The sequence below is a fragment of the Gavia stellata genome, chromosome 2, assembly GCF_030936135.1.
Source record: "Gavia stellata isolate bGavSte3 chromosome 2, bGavSte3.hap2, whole genome shotgun sequence".
Taxonomy (NCBI): Eukaryota; Metazoa; Chordata; class Aves; order Gaviiformes; family Gaviidae; genus Gavia; species Gavia stellata.
Genome location: NC_082595.1, coordinates 80,218,624 through 80,241,006, shown reverse-complemented (window position 1 = coordinate 80,241,006; position 22,383 = coordinate 80,218,624). Strand labels below are relative to the sequence as shown.

At 38.9% G+C, this 22,383-nt stretch overlaps 1 protein-coding gene across 1 annotated transcript in view; it reads right to left on the bottom strand.

Moving 5' to 3' along the window:
- Positions 1–22,383, bottom strand: part of COL9A1 (collagen type IX alpha 1 chain) — a 77,431-nt gene that overhangs the window by 13,169 nt on the left and 41,879 nt on the right. Inside the window, exons 22-30 of the mRNA XM_059835416.1 lie at positions 22,296–22,349; positions 22,060–22,113; positions 21,901–21,954; positions 21,623–21,676; positions 20,466–20,510; positions 19,594–19,647; positions 19,435–19,488; positions 10,002–10,055; positions 9,170–9,241 (exon numbers count right to left, since the gene is read on the bottom strand). Coding sequence (XP_059691399.1) covers positions 9,170–9,241; positions 10,002–10,055; positions 19,435–19,488; positions 19,594–19,647; positions 20,466–20,510; positions 21,623–21,676; positions 21,901–21,954; positions 22,060–22,113; positions 22,296–22,349 — 495 coding nt within the window. The remainder of the gene's footprint in view (positions 1–9,169; positions 9,242–10,001; positions 10,056–19,434; positions 19,489–19,593; positions 19,648–20,465; positions 20,511–21,622; positions 21,677–21,900; positions 21,955–22,059; positions 22,114–22,295; positions 22,350–22,383) is intronic.

Genomic DNA, 22,383 nt, shown 5'->3' with positions numbered 1-22,383 from the left:
GTTAAGTCTCACTTTTACAACATCGTATTTCAATAAAACCACTTTTGCTGATACCTTTGGCAGTTGTTCTTTAAGCGGTCTAAATCTTAACCTGTGACAACTTGGCATAGTCAGCAGGATGGCAAGTAGTATCACTGATTACTTACGGAGGCACAGAGTAAGTCCGAGTCCCAAATTCTCAGAAGAATGGGCTCGCGAACATTGGCATGCCTGGGGTGCCATCAAACGACAACTAAAATTAGCAACAGGAAATGCTAAAGATGGTAAAGGAAAGGGAAATTATTTGTAAGATGTTAGGCACCTGCCTAGAAGCTGCCTGTCAGTATCGGAAAGATAATAATAGAGAGAAATAAGATCTAAGAGATTAAATAGAAGGCAGGAAGGCAGCTGAGTTATTACTGTCCTTACAAATCGAGCAGCTACAGAAGCAGTTACAGGAAGAAAAGGAGAAAAAACAAAAGTTCAAAGAAAGGGTTGAGATGATGCTCATGCAGGCTCTGCGTCCCCCTGACCCCGTGAAAATTAGGAAACTAATAGTGTCCCCAGAGGATTGGGATAGTGATATTTGGGGTGAACTTGATGACTGCAGTGAGGGAAATGATGACCCCCTGTTCCTCTCAGAACCCACTGAATATAGGGCTAGACCCATTACCAAAACAGAACACTACAAAGGACCTCGCGGTGGTGCTCCACGATATACTACACAAACCACTCCCTGGGATCCATTGCAATTGACAAACTTACAAGAGATATATGGCAGAAAACCAGGTGAAACTGAAACTGAATGTTCATGGTGCGTCTGCCTGAGCAGCAGTGACCAAATAATGTTAAGTGGAGATGAAGCAAATGGCTATTGGGGTCCGGGAGTCTTCTGAAACCTAGGACCCAAATGGTGAATGAATCCCATTCTATCGCCTGTAGGGTGGCTTATTGGGCTGGGGGAGTAAGTGCCTTGGAACAAGGTGAATCTTCTATAATTCCCATCCATTCCCTAAGCAAGCTCTCCACTGCTGTCACAAAAGCCGCCTGCATACAAGCTATGCACACACAGGGCGAAGCCAGTGATACCCTGATATCTGCCAGAGTAGATTATGCAATATTTAAGCCACTAAGTGAAGGAGGCATTTATATTTTGATTCCAGTTGGTCCTTGACAACAGCTGGTAAAATTCCTAATAGATACGGGAGCACAAATTTCAATACTAACGCAACAGGATGCCAAGAAACTGGGTGTGTGACCCGGACAGGAAATAGTTCAAGTCACCAGGATAAACAAAGCAGGTGTTACATGCCAAACCATGAAAATTAATTTATGGCTCCAGGAGCGAAGTGTATGTGGTCTACTTGCTTTGGAGTTAAAAAGCACCATGAAAATATTTTGGGTTTCGATGTTTTGACCAGAGAAACTGGCATTTGCCAGACAGCAGTGTGTGGTGCTTCCAGCAGAAATTGGGAGGTGACAGGATGCATACTCCGCACAGCCCCTGCACTCCCTGATTTGAAAATTACCAATGCACCACAGAATCTGGTTTCTGCTGTGGCACGAAATGGATTTTCTGACATAATAGCAGTCTTGGAAAAATGGCACATTATCACCAGAACCCACTCCCCATACAATTCACCCATCTGGCCAGTCCGAAAGCCGGATGGGAGATGGTACCTGACAATAGATTATCGGCACCTAAACACCAACCCAGCTCTGCTAACGACTGCAGTACCCAATATTGCAACTTTAACAGCCACGCTACAAGCAGCTGCACACCCATGGATGGTGGTACAAGATGTGAAAGATGTGTTCTTTATGGTCCCCTTGCAGGAGGAAGACAAAGAGAAATTTGCTTTTACTTGGAAAGGTATACAATATACCTTTAACAAATTCCCACAGGGCTATAAACATTCACCTACGATTGCTCATGCTGCACTTGCTGAACTTTTACAGACAGTCTCACTTCATCGGGATGTGAAACTGTACCAACATATAGATGATATTCTGATTGGAGAGACTTCCCCTGAAAAAGGGGGGGAAGCAGCAGCAGCAGTGTGGCAAATGCTATAGAAAGCAGAAGTTGAGGTTCCACCTGAAAAATGTCAAGGACCAAGTAGAGAAGTAAAATTTTTTACGTACCTGGTGGATTACAGATAGTGCAGCAATTCCACCGGGCACCCTAAGTAAAATGGAACAATTGCAGAAGCCCCAGTCTAAGAAAGAAATACAACAGCTTATGGGTAATTTAGGGTACTGAAGAAAACACGTACCTGGATTTTCTATCATTGCTCACCCCCTGTACTCACTTTTATGAGAAGGAAAACCACGGAAATAGAAGCCAGAACATGAAGAGGCAGTCAAAACCTTAATACAGGAATTAAAGACATAGCAGCCACTGGGGCCAGTATAGCCCTGTGAGTCTGTAACAGCAGAATGGGGTTTTGCAGAACATGGCACTTACTGCAATCTATTCCAAACTGGTCAAACAGGCCAAAAAGGCCTGTAATGTTTAGCCCAATGGCATTTAAAGAGACAGAACAGAGATATTCCCAGTGGGAAAAGGGACTTTTTTCTTTAGTCCAAGCAGTTAAACAAGTGGAGAAAATACACCAGGGACAACCTTTCCAGCCTAGAGGGCCATTTAATTTGCTAGAAACAGTTCTGAAAGGAACTGCTCCCCCAGAAGGAATTGCACAAAAACACACTATCGGAAAATGGTACGCCTACCTGATGGGAGTAGCAGACGAAATGCAATTGACTGAAGGACATCATACAAAACTTTCCACATTACAAATGCCTATAAACACACCGACCCATTAGCCCTAAACCAGCCATTTAAACATTCGCCAATTTTAAATGCACCTCCCCTCACTGAGAGAACACTGACTGAAGGAGCTTGGTTTACTGATGCCTCAGCAAAGAGGAGGGTAAAGGGTAGATGGCGGTCTGAGGCCACTGCATTAGACATTACCACTGGCAAACAAGTAATAGAAGAAGGTGAAGGCAGTGCACAAGTAGAATTAAGGGCAGTTGTTGTAGCAGCAGAAAATGGAGCAAAAGTAATCTGTGTCGACTCTTATGCTGTGTGGGCAGGTGCCACACAATGGCTTTGTCAATGGGAAGCCTTAAATTGGGAAGTAAATAGATCTCCAGTTTGGAGAACTGAATATTGGCAATTATTATTAGATATAGCTAGACTAGCGCCACTCAAACTAGGATGGGTAAAAGCCCATATAAAAAATGCCCAGCCAGCCACAAAATGGAACCACCAAGTAGATTAATTAGCCAGAACTAGGGGAATAAAAACAGGAGACATGTCAAATCCCGAATGGTACCGACTGAGAGAATGGTTGCATCAGAAATTAGGTCACACAGCCCGAGAAGCACTTTATTTTGCAGCTCAAAGCCGAGGCTGACCTCTAGACAGGAAAACATGTGAAATCATCCTTACAGAATGCCCCCAATGTAAACTGAAATTGCAAACAGATCACCCTGCTAAAGCACCACCCCTACATCTCAATAAAGGAAAAACCCTACGGTCAACAAGGCAACTGCCATTGGACCCTTTAAACCCTCCTCGGGATATTGGTACATCCTCATGGGAGTAGAAGTTGTTTCAGGCCTAACTATGGCAACTAAATGTCAGAAAGCTAATGGTCAGAACACCATCAGGGGATTATCCTCTTGGTTTTCAGGTCTACTGGCCCCTGATGTCATCTAAAGTGACAATGGCTCACATTTCTCCAGCAAGGAAGTGCAGGAATGGGCAAAGCAAGAGACATTCAATGGGTATTCCACACTCTCTACTATCCCCGATCAAATGGGATAGCAGAAAGAGCAAATGGTCTATTTAAAAAGGAGTCTTAAACCACATGAGCCCCACTGGGATACTCGATTGCCTGAAGTGATTCACTGGTGGAATAACCAATACAGACTAACAGGGAGCCCAGTCACTCATGCATTCTTTCTGTCAGCACCATAGGGAGCAACTCCACCAGATGTAAAAATATACCCCATTGCTCTTCAACCAGGGCAACCCATTATGATGGATTTACCATAAATTGGCACTGTCGCAATAACACTAACAAAACCCTGTGGCTCTTTGTCCTGGGAAGCAGAAGACAGCAATGGAGGTAAACATCGTATTAGCGCTAGATGGATACATCCTAGCCACTAACTCGAAGCGGTAACCAGTCTGGAAAAAGGCCGCTGAGACTTGTGTTATATTTTGTTTTCAAGTATGATACCAGGAATGATACTGGCACACCTCCCCTGGAGATCAGGTTAACCATTGGAGGATTGCTTATGCTTCTCACAGGAGTAATCATCACCAGCATGGACAAATTTCAGTTCACACATCAACAAGTCCGACGCATGGGATGAAAACCTCCAATTCTTTTCTTTATGCTAATCATTACGGTAACTATAGTACATTCTGTGCCATACATGCTTAAAAATTATGGGAATACAGGAATATTGGGAAAACCAAGACAAAATCTAACAATGACAATCACTGGTAATCACACAACGGTACAAGCAAATAAAAGTCACCTGATTTCTGCTACACCACATGACAAAATCTCTATTGAATGTAATGTAACAACTTATTCAAAGGGAAACACCTACGTGGTCATCAAAAGGACAAATCAAACTCAAATCAAAAGGCAGAGCAAACTGTTTCTCACCCCCCAATTGTATAAATAGTTTCCTCTTTAACGACGCAACTATAGAAGCAGCATGACTGTGGACAGATACAGGGAAAGATAACAGAAATGGACTATCCTTAAAGGTCATGCTCACACCTATTCCCAGCCCTCACACTACACCAACAGCTACCCCTACTCCCTATTTTATTACTCCCACAACAGACCAAACTACATATCCACTGATACCTGAATTCAGACCCTATGCTATTAAATATACAGGCCAGCAACAAGTGCTATTTAATCCATCATAGTCCCTCAAACAAGTGGAACTATCAATACGGGTTAATATCTCTGCAATTAAACCCGCCTGCTCACCATTCCTAAATACATCCTATACCAGATGGTTAGCATGATTGCACAGGTGAACCTTCACCTCTCCAAAATGAACAAGGAGAGATGTGACAGGCGTAGGAACAGGATTAGAAGTATTAAAGAGCATGAATGCTGAAGTTTTAGCAAACAAATTAAGCTCAGCAACGAGTGATTTGCATAAATTAGAACATCCATTTCAATCTTCTTTGCTGGCACTGGGGAACTAGTCAATGGCTCTTATCTGATACATTGCCTAAATGGGAGAGAACTAATGAGAAGGACCACCAACTAATTGTACACACACTTGGCGTTGCCCAAAATAACGTCTCTCTAGCTTTTAGCTGTATCCAAGCTCAGTTACGAATGCAATCTACTGTAGCAGCAATTATAAGGGAAGGTGATGAGGGCACCTTGCCCACTGAGATTCGAAAGGTAATTTGGGAAAATGCGACTCAATTCGAAAAGGATTTCCAATCTTGGTGTATCTAGTCAATCTCACTTATGAGCCCACCAACAGTAAAGCCACAGTTTTTGTTTTAACAATACGCAATGCTTCAGTATACACCATATACCTAATCATTGCGCTGGGATTAAATCACAATGGAACTGTACTCTACCCGTTAGAATATAGCGTATGGGCCCAACAAAATGGGAACAAATGGCAAACTGTTGATGTGATGCACGTGTTGTATGGGAACAACAAGGATTTATTTGTGAAAGTAATACCATTAAGGCCCAAGACATTTGTCTTGACCCGGAACAAAATGTTTGTCATTTGTATGCAGCTCCTGTCACAGCCCACAAATTGTTACAATCTAACTATACATTGTATCAAGATTTATTACCTACCCCCATTGGAATGAATCTCAAATTGTTAATGAATCTCAAACTGTTGCAACATGATGACCTATGATGACCTATGTCAATTGCTGAAACAAATTTGAAACAACGAAAAAAAGAACCCTGATTGATTACCATCTATCATGACAAGGAGTAGACCGTATCCTAGCAAGAGTGAAAAAAGATAGAGAACATCACTGGTGGGAAACTCTCCTTGAATGCTCACCAACATCAACTGGAGCTTTGAATTTGATTTTATATCCAGTTGTAGTTTTGCTAGTTCTGACTTTAATGTGTTTATTGCTCATAATCATTCTGTATATCAAAGTTTGGGAAATAATGAAACAAATTGTGTTAATCCAACATGTAAATTATATGCAGTCAACTAATTCTGTATATGCAATGGTATATAATTAGCATTAATTGTAATGCTTAAGCTAAGCAACTCATCAGATAATGGTACCCTTACCACTGATCTGCAATACGCCACGTATTTATGACATAGAGGCAAGAGGTAACCGTACTACCACCCTATGAGTCGATAAAGTGGATTGACTGTAGTCATGGGGTGGAGTGCGATGGATGTACTCAACTCCTTGACCAAACTAGTGGCAGTCTGATTCAGGCTCCAAACGAGGTAAAGGCCTAGGCCATAACCAGGCCAAGAACTTCTCTGATTCCAATCTATTCTCTGAAAACCCACACAGGAACCAGGGTGACATGGTGAGCACTGATGCATACAGGCTTGGAAACTGAAACACCGACCATGCGATTAACACATGAGTAGCAGGTGGTTCTTCCAAGATTCATTTGTCAGGGAACAAAGTAAGTTGTGGGTACAAGGAGTCTCATGCTTACCTTTTCCATCACATGTAATTTGACTATGAGCCAAACACTTTATTCCATAAATATGACAGCCTGAGTGAGCCTTTTTCAAGGTCTCCCTGCTAAGCAGCTGGCTGCATGGTGGTGATCTCCTCTTGAGCTAGGACACCTCTCAAGGTTACTCCTTGAGGCTGAGAGACTCTTTACCAGCTGCAGGTCTTTGGTAAGTGACTGATATCATGTATAACCTTGTGTTATAGTGCACTAAGATTTTGTGTTGGTACCTTTGAATTATTACTATATCCTCTGAAGTAAGTAATAGAGTGAACCTTGCCATCAAACTTTGTTAAGTCTCACTTTTACAACATCTTACTTCAATAAAAACAATTTTGCTGACATCTTCGGCAGAGGTTTTTTAAGCAGTCAAAATCGCCCACATGTGACAAGGTGCCGGCAGATAGTACCCAGTATCTAACAGCTTTGAGATCAAGAATGACTACTGAAATATGTTTTTTTGTGAATTCTACTTGGCTTCTGGTTGCTGTTTACATCAACTCTTATCATGCATACATGGGCTTCACAACAGAACTTTATAGGATCCCTGTGTAGAAAACCATGACATTTTGAAATCAGGAAGGGAAGAAAGGTTACTTCAGTCTGGAACTTATTGATACCAGTGGTTGACACAAAGACTAGAGTTAACAGGTTACAGAGATACCTGTTTCCAAACCCTGACAAGGATGTTTGGCTCTGTATAAGACAGATGCAGTTGCAAGTGGAACAGGGTAGAGAACGGATAGAATGGCACAAAGCTCTCCAGGCTTGTCGCTTGGAATACATACTGCAGATCAGTGCTACTGGCAAAGCTGCAGCCATGTTAAGCCTGCCCCAGAAAATTCACTCCAGCCTCTATGCGACTGAAGAAAAAAAATTAATCAAGGACACAAGTGGATCCAGTTGACACGTCTCAAAACAGGAAAACTAAAAAGCAGTCGCAGGATGAGATAATTTTTAGCATAGCTTTTTGGACTTTAAGGTATTTGCAGAAGGCATTAAACTGACCCTAGGATTTAAAAAAAGCTCCAGGCATAAGATACTGTCATCTGTCAATTATATAAACAGAAACCTTCTGGGTGTAGCCTGACTCTCACTGGGTCTGTTTACAGCATCTACATTCTGCTCTTATCCTAGGGGTCCAGACCCTTTATACATAAATGAGGAAAATCAGGTATCTTTGGAGGGAGATTGTCAGCACTGCAACAAATACTAGTTATTTTCCTTCCATATTTGCTTCCTCAGGTACCTTCAATCTCCCTCTGGAGAAGTCTGATTTATAAACCATTACCAATCTAATAAAAAGAGACTGCTTTATGTCAATACTTACATTTGACTAGAAACATGTTCCTGATCTCAGCATTAAAAAAACCAAACCACCCAAACAAAAACAAACATGAGAAATACCTCAACAACAACAACTGTCTTAGAAACTTGTTTTTAAGTACCTGAGCATCTTTTAAGAACTGCCAACAACAACCGCAAGCCCTATCTAGCCACCCTATGATGTATACTGGGAGCATACCAGGGGCAGGATTCCTCTGTTCAACTAAAGACATCTACAGCAGTGATACCTATGTCTCACTAACAGTTCTATACTTCCTTGACTGTCAGTGGAAAGTAAGAGGTACAATGGAAAGTAAGAGGTGCAATGCACTTCTGAAGTGCAGAAAAAGAAATGCATTTAATACTGAAGTATTAAAAGAAATGCATTTAATACTGAAGTAGATGTCTCAAGTAAGAAGGATGAAACACAGTGTAGAACTATTTCCATAACAAAGATGTCTGAAGTTTGGTGAGTGAATTCCATCCTCTGTAGCCTCCTATAAGCAAGAGAAGATAAGGAACATATATTTTTATATATATAGCCTTCACTGACATTTATTCAGCAAAGCAAGATATCTTCTGCAGGTATGCAAGATTACAGGGCCCAGTTCTTCCCTCCTAACAAAATACTAGAAGAGATACTTATATCCTGTAACTGTGCGTGTATGCATAGGTGTCTCAATAGCTGCATTAGCCTGTGCATTTCCATAGCAGGTCCTCAGACGTATCTAAAAGGCATTGTATCTACTGTAGACCAGGGCTGAAGTTCCAAAGCTCTTTAGTGACCAGAGACCCTGACCTACGATTTCAGATCTGGCTGAGTCAATGATTTTCAATATGATTCAGGCCTTTAAATGATTCAAACGCCAAAAAAAGGAAATATTTATGCCAGTAATCTTACTTCAGTCCCTTAAGTAACACTGTCAAGATTTTTCCTGTATATTTTATGAGCTACAAGTAGTTAATGGGCACCTAGATCCCGGCTTTCAAGCAGTTAACAGATCTACATACAAAACAAGAAACCAGACATTAATTCATGTAAAAACTGCAAAAAATGCTCAAATTATTGTATTTACTCCTGATGTCAAACTGCAGTCTGTGTGTATGAGTGCATTTCTTACCCGGTCACCCTTACCACCAGGTAGGCCTGGAGGACCTGGCAGTCCAGGAAGTCCAATATCACCCTGGGGACCCTGTGAAAATAAGTCAAGGGTATAAACTTACCCAATCTGTTTTAGAATGAAAAACTAAAGGTCATACCCTGACAAGCAGATGGGGCAGAATCTTATTCATGGAACAGTTCTGACTTGATGAAAGAGGATTATCTGATGAAAATAGAGCTGATCCAAAATACAGCCCTTTAAACAGCGTCTTATGGTTTTATTGCTGATAAACACAACAGAAATGGCTTACAGGGCTTTCCACCCTCCAGTCCCTCAACGACAGTCTGGTTCTCTTAAAAATACTTCCTAAGATCTTGCACTCTGTGATTTGTGCATTCCTCTGTAACAGCAGGCTCTTTCAGCCAAAACCTTCCCAGCTATGCTTCTGACTGTTACTGTGTAAATACTGCGGGAGCACTGGTAAAAGGTGGCATTCATAATCTGCTCCATTCATTAGTTTCACGTAGCTGTTAGCAGAAAGCCAGTCTTTCACTGCTCCTGTTCCCCAAGTACACACAGCCCACACAGGAGTGTGTAACCCAACTTTGCATATCACAGGATTTATGGGTTTTTAAACAGAAGAAAAAGTCCCACACATCTCCATATACTTTAAAACAGCATTTGCTAATATTAGCACAGTCACAGAGGACTGAAAAAGAAACTCAGCCATCACTCGCTTCAACGTTATTTTCAGTTCCCTGCATGGATAAATGGGTAAGTGTAGTTCCAGATGATACCATAGCTCCCTGAAAGTAAACATGAACACTTAATATGGAAATAAACTGCTTACCCATTTCCCTGGTAAACCTGGAGGACCCGCAGGACCTGGCTCCCCTCTGCTACCCTTATAGGAAACAGAAGGACATCATTATTTCCTGAAATATTTCCTGTGAACAGGGAATAAAGTATGATTTTTTTTCATAATATTTAGTGAATTACACTATTTAGCAGTTGGCTTTAATCAAGACTTCTGTTTATTAGTGCAAAAATATCACATGCATTAAAGATAGTGAAGCTTCCTGAGAAATGTAAACATTTTTAGTTAACAATGGCATACAGTATTTAGTGGCATTAAATGATTCAATTAATTCATTCTACTGAGTGATTATGGACAATCAAGTCCCCTTCATGGGATCGCACCTGAGATTGACCTGTCACGAACACATTTACTTCACTAAGACAACTCCGACACGTATGCTTAGCTTTAGGCTTTTTCTTAGTTTCATCAACTGAACTCCCACATGACCACATACTTAAAAGCCCACGATCCCAAGTGAACAATGGACAAATGTGAAAAATGTAGGCAGAAGTCATGCTTAACAAATTCATTTAGGTTAAAAAAAAAAGTCTAGACTGTTATAGGGAAGGGTAACCTTTAAAAACCCCTTTTCATAATAGTGGTAAGTATAAATATGCTTTTTACTGGATTTTTACTTTATGTCTTCACTTCAGATATGTTTATCCATTCAGATCATCACATTCACATTAGTGTTATAACCCCATCTCTTAATGCAGCCTTTTGAATATATACTCTGGGTAAGCCTGACAGAGTCAAATTTTCAAAGATTTTAAACAATTTTTGAACTAAAGCACCCTTCTCAAAAGGATTTTATGTCTTATTATTAAACCTTTCAGAACAGCTTAATAATTTTTATACATTCACTCTCACCTGTACAGATAAATTCAAACACTGTCCCAACACAAGCCTAAGTCTCACTTGAGACACTTTTCTTACTTCCACAGTGTAAATACATGAGGGGTACTTGCTATAAAAGCATGATATAGCATTTAAGATCATAAAATATCAAAAATTGAAGTTATTAGATATGTAAGTAGATAACCTGTTATATACAACTTAGAAAATTTTGGATAAAAGCGGATCTAAACATTCTAGTGCTGTATACAATGGATAATTTTAAATATAGATATTTTCTTCATAGTAAGAAAAATATTGTGAAATATTGTGACATACTGAACAATAAAAGGAGATGGCAGACATGGCCTTTTACACCAGGTCATAAATGCAATGACAACTTCTCACACAAGCTTAGGAAAACTAACTCTACAATTCAAAAAATAATTAGGTATCCTGGAGAGATCAGAGAATCAAACATAAACAGCCTTTTCCATTCATTTCCTTCAAAATATCCTGTGGTGTTAAAATCACCATCCTTTTAAAACACTTTGTATAATTTCTAGAAGCTTTTTTATGTTAAAAAAGAAGAAAAAAGCCCCCCAAATCACCTTCATCTTAAAACCCACAAGATGCATTAACCTTTTTGAAAATCTGTTATTTAATCACATAATTCTGTACTACATCTCTGACCTGGAATACTACTACATTTCTGATGCAGGAAAGAGAAGGATTAAAATTATGATCAGTGTTAGAAACTCATCTCCTCACGTATGTCATAACATTCATGTCTGATTGCTATACAGCTATAAAACAAAAGCAATGTCACCTTCCGTAGAGTTAAAATCATATAATAGACCTCTTAAGCACATCAAAGGTTCTGCTGATCATACAGAATGCAAGAAAAATCTTCCATTTTATTTTAAATGCAAAAAAATCTTTTGTCAAATATACACTACAGGCACTTTTTCAAACGCCAATGCTTTTCTAAGGTAGTAAAAAAGAAGGTTAGTATACAGAAGACTGGAATACAAAAGAATAGTATTTCCCATAAACACTGACATTATGTCTGTAAGGACAGATTACTTCAAACTAAGGGCCACCACTGCAAAATCTGCAGAAGTTGTGTTTTAGCGAGTAAGAGAACTGTAACCCAAACAACAATCAGGAATTCCATTGGTCCATGGCATTATTTAAAAGACTGCGAAGCTTCCACCAAGTTATATCTGACTGAAATGGCCCTGAGATAGGATTTACAATGAGCTAGTTACTCTTGGTACCCTTCATAGGGGATGAAGAAAAAAAAAAAGCATCTTGAAATGTCCTCATGTAAACATTTTAAATACATCATGAGTCATGTCCTAGAAGCATCTAGGTTTTCCCCACAGCCTACAAGAGAGTTTCTGTAATAACCGGTTCAGGTGCTGACATCTGTACTTGGTCAGATGAAACCTTCCTCTGTTCTCTAAGCTACTCACAGGCAATAATAAGAACAGAAGGCAGTTTGGCCACATCCTCAGCCTAGCTTTCTGGTATGGTGGCCCTATATATAACACAGTCCATAGTTGCAGGCCACTCACAAATCAATGGGCATGTTACACTGGTTTTAACAAAAAAAAAAAGACCAGAATCTGTATGGTTTATGTACTTTTGACACACTTCAAAGTTCCTACTTTTCCTAGAGGTGGAACGCTTGAAGAGGGAAAGTAGCTACTCTAGTTCAGAGTGAGCTGGGACAGACTGGCTTGCATCCATGCTGGTAAACTTTCCTGGCCTACAATGAAGAGAGGCAGCACGCAGACTCCCACTGCAAATGGCCCCTGAAGTAGTCTAAAGCTTGGCCACTGCCTAGAGATTGTTTCAGTCAATGATGTCAGACAGCGTGGACCAAAAGCATGTCCAGGACTGCTCTGGTACTTTAACAGTACAAATAATTGATTTCTGTTAAGTATACTATCGCTTAGCATGTGAGAACTGCTGAGGATAAGGTCATTCTCTCAAAGGACGGAAAGGCACATGTGAAATGGTAGGGTGTGAATTGGTGGTACAGCACCACAATACTGAACAATACCAAGATGCAGCCCTTCCACAGCTGATGTGCTAGACTGTCGTTACAACAAAATCTACTTTCCCTACTCATTCCAGGGCAGGATTACTGGACCACTCAGTACATTTAAATGAAAATACAATGTCTCTCTCACAGTTCTGTTAGATCTATATTTAGCCTTTGAATGTAATGTACATAAGGGGATATATGTACATTACAGGATTTAAACTAGACCTTCCTTCAGGTTGTCTGGGATGGTTTTCATCCTCACTGAAATTTTGAAGACTTGATTCTTTTGTAGAATTCCCACAAGCAATTAAAGAATGCATTCTCATGCTAAAACAGTTTCTTTCAGTGGTTTATTGATTTCGTGTTGACCAATTGATCCTGTTAAGGATGCCTCTGTTAGTGGAACAATAATAAGAATGAGACTATTCCCCAGATAATTTGCATCTCACATAGCTGCCCAGATAATCAAAACACTAATTAGAATCTCTTAACAGGTAATTCACAGTGTATACTGTAATAAACTCTCCTCTACTTAAGAATTTTGTTTTTATAATACACATCATACCAATTTTTAATATATTCAATAGTGGTGCCATAGAATCTGTGCAGAATAAAAAAAAGAATAAACAAAGTACATTTTAGAATAAACTTTTTTAAACTTAGTGTTCCAAAGTCTTTTGCAAAATGTAACCCATTTATCAATTATATGCTTGTGAGACTTCAACTTATCGTAATACTTTTTTTTCATCCAAAATCTCAGAGGAATTCTTAATTTAAGTTCAAGGATTTATCCATGGAAGCATCAACAGGACTCTTCCTTTGACCTTCAGTACAGTACTAAAAAGCATCCAAAAATATAAACTGGATGCTAAAAAAAAGCTAAAAAAGCATGCTAAAATGCATCCAAAAATATAAACTATTATTTGCTAGAAGAATAATTATACAGCAAGCTTTCTCTGAGATTTTAAATGTACCTTTGCACCTTTCTCAGAGTAATAATTAAATTATACTGCTCAGGATAATGGTAAGAGATAGAAGTAGCATGAAATATACCTTCCTCTTAACTGTGTCATGCTTTGAGCACAAGCAGCAGTCCAACAGCTGCCATTCTTTCCAAGGGTGATACTGTGGCCAAGTATGAAGGACAGAGACCTTTCATACTGGCTGCATGTATAGCGTTAACTGAAGTCTAAGACAGCTTTAGTACACTAACTCCATAATAAGTGTATTTTTCACTCAGGTTACTGTCTACACTGCTTAGGGGAAGCCAACATTGGGATATCTGCTGACATCCAGAGGTCTAGCATGCACAAAAGTCAAAGGAAGCTGTGGAGAGGTAAAGAGTGAGGTGGCAGTTTGGAAAGACAGGATGAATAGTATGAGAACCGGAGAGGCTTGGAGATACTAATCAGGTTTGGCTGGGATATGTAGTCTGTGAGTGAGAGAGGAGAAAGTACTACCCTGTACAAACCATGCTGCAGAATTGTGCAAGGTCAGAAAGTTTAGTCACATCCATCTAGAGGCTTAGGTTTACTGGATAAAAAGCTTACCTGGCAGGATGGAAATTGTTCTTTTGACTCTGCTATAGACTGTGCAATGCTAACCCCTTTAGCTGTATCTTAAATATAAACTATAACTCACCACTTGCAGAACGCCTCTGAAATTACATATACAAAACCTGTCCACTAATACCTAAACTTATCATATAAACTGAGGAAAGGACATTTCATCCTGTCACACTACCAATACCACTATACCAATACCAATTATGGAAAATGGCCCATTATTTTAGTTGGAGTCATGTAAAAAGAATATGATAGAAAAACTAGATTTTAGTTATAATTGTTAGGGTAACCAAAGATACATTTCAGGGTAGGTAAGACAAAAATATCTTTAAAGACTAAGAAAACTATTTAGCTGAAAGTAATTTAAGACTCTGAAAACTGTATTCTCATCTCACTTCATGTTGTCTGACATTTTAGTACCAAATCCAAGGTACTCTCCTGGCTCCATCTTTATAATGAGCGGAGAGACAAAGGCACCTCCAGAGACCAAGTCAGCCCAACCAACCTGAGCCCGTCAGAAGTCTGTCAGAGGGGGTTATGATATCAAATCTTAGGCAGCTAGATACTTAACCTCTGTTGCTGATGTTAGGAAAACATGTATTGCATTCTAAATCCCTAACAACATATATAGGCTGGCCTGCATATAAATAGAGTTTGCTCAATTTGCTAGGCAAGTATTGAACTTTAGGTTAAATGGTTACTTAAATGTTCCAAGCTCTCTTTTCACTGTAAAAGCACAGGATCGGATGCATGCTCTCCAAATGTTAGCAATTTAAAGGTTAAATAGCTGAAGATAAACAAGGGATAAAAAAGCAGGGGCAGGGGTCAGTATTTTCTGCAGACACAATATGAAAAATTAAATCTTACTAAATCTCAGCAAATATGAAAGAAAATGGCTAAGCAGCTTAGGGAGCATGGCTAAATTCCACTGATTAGGAATGACACTGATGTTTGAGAATTGCTTCCTTTGGGCCACCTGCCATTCTGACTGGCTTAGAAAGGTTTAAATCACAAATGAGTTTGGTAATTACTTGGATTGGCTAGCATAACGTGAAGCAAACATAAGGTTAACCGACAAAACAATTAGAGTTGAGTGAAGAATGTTTGATTTAGAAACAAAAGACAACATGTCTGTGTTGCTCCAGTTGTTTTTCTGTTTTACTGAACAGATGAATAGTAAACTAAATAAACAAAAGTAAAACTTTTTTTTCTGCTCAGGTGCCAAGCAATGATAGACTAAGATGGTACTTTTGGAAGTATTTTTCTCCAAGGGAGATTTGTCAGCAGTGAGCTAAGAGTCTTCCACCCCATGAGTTTGCCTATTTTTAGTTAGAGCTAGCTATCTTGTTTTCAACCATTTAATATTTTCCCTGTGAAACTGTAAACGTTTACAGACTCATGAAAGGCCAAAACTTGAATCTGCTGCTTAGTAACAATACTATTCCAACTACACTCCAACAGTTGTTTAATAATGAAAATAACATTGAAATAACATGGTTTATGCCAGAGGATGCTACAGGCTATGTGGTAAACAGTATAGAAGTATTAACTTGTCCCACAGAGTCACTAATGATTGCTTAATAGCACTCCATTGTGTAACTCCTCAAAAAAACTACACACTAGTTAAGTGAAAATTTTCTCTCAAAAAGATGTCTTTTTCAAGTAGCTAAACATGAAAAGTCAGACAATTTTTTAATACAACCCAAAGGTAGGCATGTTATTTTTCCCTAGTGCAGATACCAGCCTGCTGTCCATATTAGCAGAGTCAGCCTTGTTTTTCCCCCACAAACCTTCACTGGAGGTCCTTTCCTCTATAGTTCTGGCCATCCTGGAGCTACCAGCCACACTGTCTTTCCCCAGTAGTGACGTGAAGAACAGAAGTGAGATGGGAAAGTGAAGAGGATCTCATGTGGCTGCTGCCATGCAGCAATACACGAAGGAACTAAAGTTCTCCATATCCTGCAAAACATCAGGGTCTTTTCCAACTCCAAGGAAGAAGCCCAGTCTCTCTTGACTTCTACCTGAGTCTTCTATTACCAAGAGTGAAATGGAACAAAGCGTAAAGGAGAAAGAAAAGAACTGGGGTGAGTGCTAAAAAGGATAATTCAAAATAGGAAGGAAAAGGACAAGAAAAATACCTGAATAGTAACCATAAAGTCCTCAGCCTTTGGAAGTGTTTGGTTATAAAACTATGGTCAAAAACTATCAAATGTTAAAGTTGTGAGAAAATTTCAGGATTTGAAAAAAATACAAAATATTCACAAGAAAAATTCTCTTTAGACCAATTATAAAAGCTTTTCTCAACTTACTTTCAAAATTCCTAGTTTTAGAAGTTTGAAAATCATGGTATGTAAAATTATTTAACTGGCAGATTTTTTTTTTCCTGGAAATGTAAGGGCAGAGTCCTAAAAGCTGAGGCTCAAATATATCTACTCCATGTGCACACTGCAGAAGAAAGCAAAGACACTTTTTATTCTGCCCTGGAAATAAATACAAACTCAACTTGGACCAAAGCTCACTGGGGTTCAATAAACCAACCTTGTGTCCTTCCTGAACAAAAAGTCCTGATAATACCAGTTTTTTGTGTAGAAGTAATGTTTTTTCCAGTGTTCCCAAAAAGAAAACAGAAAGCCATTCCAGTCATAAGGTGCCTGTAGTCTTGAGCAGAAGGAAGCTAAACATAGTTATTATTCAAGGCTCTTGATAGCTTTAAAGGAACTATAGATGAAAAGTAGATTACTGTTTAATGTTCTACATGCAAACTTACTCTATTATCAATAACTTACTTCCTTTCTCCATTTTGTATTGACCAAAAGTTTTTTCTTTCTATGCTTTTGTTCTAATGTTCACATGTTTTCCAAAATAAGTGTACTTTGTAAAGACAGAGAAAATAAAGGCAAGATATCCAGCTGTCTTGCTGGTCTCTAGAGTGATAAACAGAAAAATCATTGTATTTAATCTGCATTAAGTATTTCTGTCTAACTACAGGGTTACTAATAATTAACCTTGCGTGTCAACTCCTGTTCTATGGACTGCTGATTTTGTAAATTCATGTTCACATTGAAAGGATTAAAAGCATAGTTTAGCAGATTACAGTGCATTATCAGAGTGGGCAATTGCTTTGGTCTGATTCAATTATAATTCTTATTCCTGTTACAAGTATACAAAAATATCAGCTCAAGAAGAACAGGGCTGCACCAAGCACTTTTAAACACGAACAACAAAAATAAATGTTTGCAAGCTGGGTATATGGGAGGCTGAAGATACCTGTATTCCATCCTAGTAAGTATATGCTCATATAATCCCCTTTTTATTCATAGGCAGCTGTGGACACAGCACTCATACAAAGATTCAGTCTAAAATAAATGTGATGACATGAATTAATGCATCTAGCACATGATAACACAAAGCACAGAAGAAAACAGAAGAAAACAAAGTCTGTTACTTAACTGACTGCTGCTGTATGTTTAAGAGTTAATTCAGAGAAGATATTCCTGACCCACGAAATACCCTTATAAATATATCCCTATCAGTAACTCTCTAAGCCCTGTATGAGGATAACTCTACAACTGCATGAGTAAAACTCTTATGTCACTGTATGACAGCAGAAGATCAGAAAATTCCAGGGAAGTATCCCTAGGGTATCAAGGGCAAGAGAGAAGCTTGCAAAAGCAATTGGTTACAGAGCCTGGAGCCTTGTCAATGTCGTCAGACTGAATTTTGGTATATGAAAATTTTCTTCAAATCACTGACTCTCTCATCTCTCACAGAAGGATTAACATGCCAGGTCCGCTCTAGAGGGAATCAGAAATCTGTACCCAGCAGACTCTCTAGTACCCCAAGCATGCCTCAGAAACAGTTAGTCCTTTGTCTTCAACACTAAGCCTTAGCAAATGCCATCAGTTCACTTTCCTTAGCACATTTATTTCCTGCAGCGAGCTACCTGCCCAGTAATGATTTCGCTAGTCTTCCGAACCTCTCTAGTGTTAAGCAAAATCTCCAGTGAAAGAAACTACAACATCAGCGTTCCCAAGTAAATGTGGTACTTCACACATCACTATTGCTACATTCATCATACCAACTAGAAAGGGCCAAGGCACAGGCCCAAGTAGTATCCCACCATCATCCATGATAAATGGTTAGCATGCTTTTGTCTCAGGTGAACTGGACTTTCCTAGAAAATGCCCAAGAACAGTTTTGGGAACACAGGCAGGAGACTGTTCCCAATATGCAACTTGAGTGCACACAGCCTGCTCTCAGACATGAGGAGGTGTTAAGGGAATTTAGCAGTATGAAGACAAACCATGCCAAGGGGGCTGAGGACAGTTTCTAGCCATTTTCTTTGCTAGGTAGGACAGACAGCTACCTTTCCTTCACACCTTGCCTCACTGTTCACATTACCTGCATTAGAAATAGATCCTAGACAAAAAAAATTCATGTTCTGAATACTTAGTCCAAAGTTCAAATCCTTGTAATATACAGCTAAGCCTTGTAATATACAGCACAAGCTTCCTTAAGAGGCTGAAAAAAGTTAAAGAAAAGAGCAAGTGATCTACTGACAGCTAGTGAATTTAAGCTTTTCAATGCCAGTGGTTGGAGTTGACTGTTGCAGTGGAAGAACAGGAGTTTGGTTCCAGCTTTTTGTCACAAACCACCCTCATTCCCTCTGTTTGGGCTTTTACTCAGCATATTTAAAAACAAAACAAAGACCAGTAGAATATAAAAAAAGGTTGAAAATTTAATTTATCACCAAAGCCAGAAACAGTCATAGGACATGTACTTCTGGATTTCTCTATGTGATGATGCACATCCACCTCATACAGAAGGGGTTTAAAGAACACCTAGTATTTACTTCAAAAATAAGCACTTGTGCTGAATAGTATGTTTGACTCATGGTTAGCTTCAGAAACCATAACTTGAGACACTACAATATTACATACGCTCAGTTAGAAATTTATTCAATACTTACTGGTGGTCCCCGGGGTCCTGTTGGACCTGCTTCTCCCTCTGGCCCCTGTTCACCCTGTTTTGGGGATAGGAAGAATGCAACAAATTTGAAAAGTGTTTTTTTGCGCAATGCAAAACTTTTCGCTTTTCTAGATCTTTTGAATAAGATTAATGATCTTACCGGTTTACCAGAATTTCCCATCAAACCTGGCACCCCAGGGGGACCTCTATTACCCTGTTGGACAAAAGATAAAAAATATTAGCCAAGCCAATGGTTTACTGTTCCATTTTAAAATAAAAAATAAGGAAATCAATAAGGTCTTAAAAAAAAAAAATTCAGCCTGTATTAATTTTTTAAATTTCATTTTTACTTATTTTGGTCTTCGTTTAACTTTCACCTAATTCCTTCCATCTAATTTTTCAAAAGTCAGATTTCAGTTCTTTTTTTGTTTATGTACTGACAAATCCCAAACAGGCTTGATTGCTGCTCTCAAATCACAGAAGGGTAATATTATTCCATGTAATTTCAGCAGAAATTCATGTATCAGTCTAGTTTTCTTTCTCAATTACGTAAAACTAAACTCAAACACTATTGTCTGAAACATTCCATAGTCTTAATCATACAATACTTTTTTAAACTTAATTGGAATTGTTGCTGCAATTTGGTGGTACGTAAATAGAGATGACAATCTCTGTGATTCAATCAACTTAGGGCAGCTATAAATACTATTCTCATTATGAGATCCCTCATTTCAAACTGTAGTGAGGTACCCATGTCACATGCCTCCTCTAGCAAGGACTTTTATAAATTTAAAAGGAAATGGCCTTTTTTTAGGTATTATTTAATGCCTGGAATGATGAAAACCACATCATATAGCAAAAGAATCATGAAAAAGCACAGGACTAGAGCTGATGAAAGAATATATTTAATTCTTTCAGCCAAAGGCTTGTCTCTTACCACAACGGAAAGTTAATATAATTTCACTGAATACTTTGTAACTTGATAAGCACAAATACAGTATTATAAGAAAGTCAATACTCAAGATTATTTACCTTTGGGCCAGGAATGCCTTTCACACCTGGAGAGCCTGGTAAACCCTGAAAGAAATAACATTTATAGTGTTTATTTGTTGTTAAGGGGATTGGAAATGGTGTTAAAAAACATTTCTCTCATGTTAAAGTATTTCTAGTCCTTTTAGTTGATATTGAAGCACTTTTATCCAATAATGGACCAAGCTTGAATTCTTTCTATTTACAAAGTAACAGATAAGGAGTATTATTTCTACTTCATAAATTGGCAAAAGGAGCATGGAAAAGTGCGAAGTTGTGGCTTTTTCTGGCTTACACTAGAAATAGATCCTCGGACCCAGTATTGTGAGACTGGAGGTAGAGAGTTTAACAGATACTTTTTGTACACATGTCATCTCCTCCTCACTTCTGTGCAGCAGCTCATAGCAAGTATGCTTTTACCAAATTTTCTTCCAAGCTTAATAGCTCACTTCATATTACAAATTCACTTCCAGTTCTATACTAATACAGCTCCTTCACTATATCCTCACAGCAATTTCTCCTACAGAAACTTCTTTGAAACACTATGCTATTTAGCTTTTGACAATTGGCACAGTTTTTCAAACTTACTCAGTTAATGTGTGAGGATTACCTTCTAAGAGAGTCCATAAAGCACTACTGATTCCCTAGAACTTCACCACAGGGGACACACTAGAAAACTCCACACACACAGAAAGAAGTATAAGTGTGATGCATTCCAGATGTTCTGAGCCAGCAGAATATCAAAAGGAGATGATTGTTTATCTAAGGTATGTTAGACTAGCAGGTCAGCTCTTCCAGCCCACCCTGGGAATAGGTTTGGCCCTAGTCAATACAAAGAGACCAGCTCTAATTGTGGGGTCACACCATAATACCCACAGGGTCTCAAATATGAGAAACCCTAAAATAATTGCATACTGGCCACAAATGCTTTGTAAAACTGAGCTCCTCGCTACGGTACCATGAGGAGTTTTAGGCTTTTGTGCAAAAGTTTTGTATACACATAGCAGAATTTCCCATTGCATTACACATAGTCTTCCTGGGCCTTTTGCTTAGGTTTTCACTTAAATTACTCCAACATCAGGATCAAACTAACCTATATATATGGCCTTTCTGTGGTTTGAACCGAGCCTAACTTCAAAGGTAAAATACTAGAAACTTACTGGCAGTCCCTGAAGCCCTGCATCACCTGGAGCTCCGGGTTTTCCTGGTTCACCCTGAAAAATATTTTAAGTTGTATTTTATGCAAATCAAACAAGAGGAGAATTTTATTTCTGGAACACAGATCTGGAGTACTTTTGGATCTCTAGGATGGGAAAGTTCATTCAATTACCCTTATAATGTGCATAAAGCCACGGGCAGCAGCACAACAAAAAGCCACAAATGAGTGAACAAATCTAGGGCACTACCAGATCTCAGATATATGCCAGCTGTGCCTTACTTTTGCTCCAGGCATTCCAGGGATCCCTTCCCGGCCATCAACTCCTGGTAAGCCCTTGAAAAAAAAAAAAAAAAAAAATTAATGTATTTTTTGAGATATTTCACTCGGATATACAAATTAGCATGACATGGAGCAAATGAAGAAATGAAATATACATACAGACTCTCCTTTAGGCCCAGGGAGACCATTTATTCCTCTTGTACCTTGAGGGCCCTAAGAAAAACAATAATTTTTAAAAATGAAAATTAATACACTGAAATGACAGATGCAAAGAATGTCAACACACACTCATTCAGATATGCCTTACTTTGAGATTACCAACTATGCTGTATGTTTATATACTATAAGTAACCAATGTTTGCAAGTCAACAGAGTTGAAATTTGTCTGTGCTCACCCTTTCTCCCTTCGGACCTGCCTCTCCCAGTGGACCTCTCTGTCCTTGATCCCCCTACAAGAAAAAAAAAAGAAAGAAAAAAAAAAGA